This window comes from Stomoxys calcitrans, chromosome 3 (assembly GCF_963082655.1).
Source record: "Stomoxys calcitrans chromosome 3, idStoCalc2.1, whole genome shotgun sequence".
Lineage (NCBI taxonomy): Eukaryota > Metazoa > Arthropoda > Insecta > Diptera > Muscidae > Stomoxys > Stomoxys calcitrans.
In genome coordinates this window covers 96,258,090-96,264,089 of record NC_081554.1, presented here as the reverse complement: position 1 = coordinate 96,264,089, position 6,000 = coordinate 96,258,090, and the positions used below count along the sequence as shown (strand labels likewise).

At 38.7% G+C, this 6,000-nt stretch overlaps 1 protein-coding gene across 1 annotated transcript in view; it reads right to left on the bottom strand.

The window, feature by feature from the left end:
• Nucleotides 1–2,600: 2,600 nt before the first annotated feature.
• Nucleotides 2,601–6,000, bottom strand: part of LOC106085010 (S phase cyclin A-associated protein in the endoplasmic reticulum) — a 293,777-nt gene continuing 290,377 nt past the window's right edge. Inside the window, exon 12 of the mRNA XM_013249005.2 lies at nt 2,601–3,092. Within this exon, the coding sequence (XP_013104459.2) occupies nt 3,018–3,092 (75 nt within the window). The 3' untranslated portion in view covers nt 2,601–3,017. The remainder of the gene's footprint in view (nt 3,093–6,000) is intronic.

The window sequence follows — 6,000 nt, the reverse complement described above, 5'->3', positions numbered from 1 at the left end:
ACATAGGCTATATAATTTTTCAGTATCGGAAGAGGGATCCTCCCCCTTATACCAAAAACACAATTCAAAATCAAAAGTGGACCGATCGGGACACTATAGGTATCAAATGATAGGTATTCGAGAGTAGAATACAAATATCGTATTAAAATTTGAGTGAAAGTACCCATCGGGTCGCCCCAACCCCAAAACTCCCCCAAACAGACATATTGGGCGTTCATTTCAATATGGGGCTTTTGTGAAGGGTATTCGGGAGTAGATTTCGAATCAGGCATACAAAAACAGATCGAAGTAATGGGGGTCACCCAGGGGGCCTCTAAACCCCAACCCCAAAACTCCTCTAAACAGATATATTCGAAGTTCATGTCAATATGAGACTCAAATTGCAAATATGGCATAAAACATTAGGTTCAAGTAATGGGAGATAGCCGACCATGGCTATATGGGACTCAAATGAAAGGTATTAGGGAGTAGATTACGAATATTATATTAAAATTTGCGTTCAACTTTAGGTGGTGCTTTTCCTCCTAAAGATATGTCAAATTGGTTATTTGATCCACTATAACAATATGGAACTCAAATTAAAGGTATTTAAGAGTAAAAACGAATTTGATATCCAATTTTGGAGCCAAGTGTTTTGGGGTAGACCCTTAAGCACCCCCTAAACTGAACTTCGAAGGAATTTGATATCTATTTTCAGTGCAAAGTGCCGATGGCCGCCACAGCCCCAAAACACCCTCCAAACGGTTCATATTTACCGGCCATGGCAATATGGGGCTTCAAATTAAAGGGATTTGGAAGTGCAGCACGAATTTGATATCCATATTTGAGTCGAAATGTCTGAGGTGCCATCGCTCCCCTAATGAGAACATTACCCTGAGGAAGAACATTACCACCAGGAAACGAGAAGGGGCAAATTCTCTTACATCAATGAGTGCTTTCCGATTCAAGTTTAAACTTAATGATAAGGGACCTTTTTTATAGCCGAGTCCGAACGGCGTCCCGCAGTGCGACACCTCTTTGGGGGAAATTTTTTAAATTACCATTGCATTTCATTGTACCTCGCAAATATAGCCAACATTGAGAGGGGATAAACAACGCTTTGTGCGATGTTCTTGCCAGGATTCGAACGCGTTCAGCGTCATAGGCTACAATGGCACGAATTCGATATCCGCATTCAGGGCGAAGTGTCCCCACTCTACAAAGATGATATAAGAGAGTTAAAGAAGGTGCAGCGGAGCGAGCCCGGTTCGGCTAGTTGTCAAATAATAGAGAATTAAAAATAAATTTAGAAAGAAAGTTTCATGAATGAGATATTGGCTTACAGGTGAACGGCGGTGTGGTTCTCTGTAGTCTTTCAACAGTCTGCAAATTGAATAGGATGTCGCTGAAGTATCACAAAAATGAGCTGCATAGCCGGGAGCCTCAGAAGTCATGTGGATAGAGGCAAAGCGATTTCCAAACGGAACGTATACCAATGGCTGCTATGTCTATGTCCAAGAACCTGTTGATTAGGCAATTTCTTTTCAGTAACTTTTCAAATCTTTCCGCTTAACATAATTCTCATGGTCATTAAGCTCGACGCCACTTTGGAGAAAATAAACTAAAGTATTTATATGCCTGCGTAGATTGGGCGCCAGATATGTAGAGATTGATCCATCAGCAGTTGGTTCTGGGACAATTTTCTGTAGGGAGCAGTTAGTGAAAAGTGTTATACCAACCATCTAAAGACGATTCATTGGATTAACAGAATGGAGTGCTGAAGTCGTGGCAACCACATCAATGAATTGATATAGGAATGAAAATTTCTCTGAGACAATATCAATGCATTAGAGTATACTTGCTCGTAGGGGATACTTTTATTTTGCATTTATTGTCTGCCCACAATATCGTGGTTGTGGATAAATAGTGATAGTGATTTAGAGAAACACGGAAATCAGTTTTATTCATTTATATTAGAGATTGAAAACAAAAACTTAAATCTGGATACTGGCACAATGGGAATAGTGAAAATGGGGACCAACTCAAAAACAAGAAGTCTGGACAGGTAGATAATAAAATTCATAATCAAGAACATCCACTTAGAACTCAATGGCAGAATACCCAATCCAATTCATAATCAAGAAAATCCACATAGAACTCAATGGCAGAATACCCAATCCAATTCAGATTGGCGGACAATAGTATGAGATGAAAATTACTAGTGTCCTTGGTGGATGAGAACCTTAAAAATTCTTAAGGAAAAAATAATAAGAACAATATTGGTATAACATTGTTATACAAAATACTGCAGTTTATATTTTAAGTTAAGGTGTTAAGTAAGTAAAATTCACAATACAAAAAATACAAGTTAATATTTGTTTGTAACAACTTCCAAAGAAACCAAACATTTAGCAAAAAATTAAAATAAAAAATTCTGTCAACAAATTCTTTCTGGTGATTTGAAGCTATCAAACAAACAGGGAAAATCATAGCTCGGAGACTGGGAGTATATAATTTGAATTCTTATCATTCCATATCACATCTCGGTAGTAAACAAAGTGTTGTGTACTATATTTTATAGTTTTTTTTTATTAAATCACAAAAAAAGTAAACAAAAATAATTTCACTGGTATTCAATTTGTTTTGTAAAAAAAAACAATCCTAATTATGTGGGCGGGGTTTCCTAAAGATACATTAAATGATTTTAATGCTAAAAATTCATAGAAAAATTTCTTTGAATTTCGTGTTATATATTTTTGATAAGTCTAATAATTAGTGGAGCGTCCATTCAGTCCCCACATAGTTTATAACAAGTAGCTTTGGGGAAAGGACGCAGCGGATTTGGATTGAAGAGAGTGAATTAAAATGATTCGAGTGCATAATTCGTTCATAGATTTTTTTCATTGTACAAAAGGCAGTCAAGTTGAGTACGCAGTAGTGAAAGCACCTCGCAGTTATTTTCTGCTACGGATCACAGTAACCATTGGCGCTGCATAGACTCGACGTGGAACAATTCTGGTTGGGAGGGGTTTCTAGACTTACGTTTTGTCTTTGAGTAAGGCTACCAAGTGATTCTTTTTTGCCTTTTCCGATTTGCTGTATTCATCCAAAAACTGAAAAAAAAAATAAAAGTTTTATTAACAATAAATCTGGATACAAACTTAAAAATTATGAAAATAAGTTTATCTTATATATAAAAATCAATTTGTGTTTGTTTGTAGGTTTGTTTGTTTGTGTGCTACTTATAGACTCAAGTAGTTTTCTTGTAGTTTTCACAGATGGTGCATAATGATAACGTGGTGAAAATAAGGTACTACATTTTTTGATATCTGAAGGGGGGACGGACCCTCCCCCTTCCCTAATTTTCAAAAAGCCAGATCTCGGAGATGGGTTGTGCGATTTAAGCGAAATTTTGTGTGCTCTCTTATAGAAACCTAAGAACAAACATTTGGTATCCAAATTTCGAATGGGCCACCTTCGGGGGGCGGCCCCAAACCAATCACTACAATACGATTTGGGGCTCAAATGAAAGCTATTTGCGAGTAGAATACGAATCTGGTATTCAAATGTGGCACCAGGTGTTTGAGGGACCACCCCAACCCCTAAAAAGCCCATAAATCGACCATATTTACCGACCATTGCAATATGGGACTCAAATAGAAGGTATCTGTGAGTAGAATACGAATCTGATAGTTAAATGTGGGTCTTATTAACTGATGTGGGGCTCAAATAAAAGGTATTTGAGTGTAGAGTACCAATCTGATATCCAAATATGGGAACAAGTGTTTGGGGGCAGCCCCTCCCCAAAAACACCCCCAATGAGGACAAATTCACGACCATAGCAATATGGGGCTCTTTGGGAGTAAAGATCGAATCTGATATCAATATTCGGAAAAAGTGTCTATGGGGCCACCCCATAACATGACCCAAATAGGACGTATTAGCGGATCATTGCAATATGGGGTTCAAATAAGAGGTATTTTAGAGTAGAATACAAATGTGATATATAATTTCAGAGCCAAGTCACTGAGTGGCCGCCCCATTCCCCAAACAGGATATGTTGCGGACTATGAACATATGGGGCCCAAATGAAAGGTATTTGAGAGTAGGCCACGAATTTTATATCAACATTCGGGACCAACTGTCTGGGGGACATCCCCCATGACAACCCCCAAATAGGACGTATTTGCTCACTATGGCAATTTGGGTCTTAAAGAGAGTGGGTATCGATATTGATGGCTTTGGCGATTAGAAAACGAATTTGATATCCAATTTTTAGACCAAAAGGGGTTCAAATAAATTCTAGTTTAAAGTAAAGCGCAATGCTGATATATTTTCAGAGCTCCCCACTCCACAAACCACCCCTAATTGGACATATTTACCGACCATGCCAATGTTGGGCTCAAATGAAAGATATTGGGGGGGTAGAGCAAAATTGATACCCAATTTTTTGGAGGTCTACACCTTCCCCAAAAACACGCCACAAACAGCAATTATTTACTGACCATCGCAATATGGGGTTCAAATTAAGGTAATTGGTAGTAGAATACCAATTATATACCTTTTGGTCTAAAAGTCTGATACCCAAATGTGGGACCGTGTATTTGGGGCACCGGCACATTCCCAAAACACCCCCCAAAAAGTATAAATATACCGACCATGGCAATATATTGTGCAAATGAAAGTTGTTGTAGATCAGAAAACGAATTTGATAACCAATGTTGGGGTTAAGTGTTTGGGGAACGCCTCATCCCATAAACTCCCCTTAATCGATCTATAGCTTGATACAGCTCCCATACAAACTTATCTTCCGATTTTGCTTCTGAGCCCCCTGCAAGGCGCAATTCTTATCCGAATGGACTGGTATATTACACACAATTCTTATACATTAGTCTTTGTTTGACTAAAAATAGATATCGCGCAAAGAACTCGACAAATGCTATCCATGGTGGAGGATATATAAGATTTGGCCCGGCCGAACTTAGCACGCTCTTACTTGTTTAATTAAATTAATTATTACAGTGCAGCAGTACTTATTGAGGTATTTCATCATACAGAAGATGATGTCGGTAGGCTAGTGGATGCGTTGAAGACTGCCAAACATGAGATCATGAGTTCAATCCCCTGCGGCACTAAAATTATCAAAATTTGTTTTTAAGGGTTATATTTAGTAGGAAGAGTGATAGAGAAAACCCCGAGAGCAGCAGTAAAAAACGAACGAGTCAAAGCAGCGCGAGCCGAACAAATAAGATAAAAACACCACCACCCGAAGCAAAGCACATGCGGCGGGTGGTTAAAGGGTTTTTTGCCCTGCTTAAGGATATATTGTTGCTGTTGTTATATGTTGGCTTGCAAATAGTGCCTTTCAACAACAAATTTGTACTTTGGGTCGTTGAGATGCAAAATAAATTGTTGCAGGAAAATTTACAACTTTCGTATGTGGTTCTTCAACCAAAGTGGTTGTTTTTCAAAATTATTTATATCGCACAGTAAATTTCCCCTTAACACTCCACTAAGGGACCTCCATTTTACAGTCGAGTGCGACACCTCTTTGTGGAGAATTATTTACATGGCTGCCATAGCCAATGGTAGAGTACCTCACAAATGTCGCCAACATTAGGAGGAGAAAACCACCGCTGAAAAGTTTTTTCTGATGTTCTCACCAGGATTCGAACACGGGTTTTCAGCGTCATAAGCAGACATTATTAGCTCTGGGCTAAGGTGGTCTTCCCATCGCACAGTACACGGTAATAACCCACGTAATAGGGCTCACTGACCTCTCATCAAAGGCCAGCAGTTTCTTCGTCCTCATTCGGTTGACTGTATGCTAGAGTGTGCTGGCAGTTCGGGATTCATGCAAAGAAAAAGAGTTCACTCAAAATTTTAATTTTTTCTGCTCGAAGGATTTTAGCATTGATTAGGCGCTCAAGAACCAAAACTTCAAAATGAATATGCTAACTTAAAATGTAAGTTGCTATATACTTACGGACACAACCGTCCGTTACGAATTTCAGTCGCTCA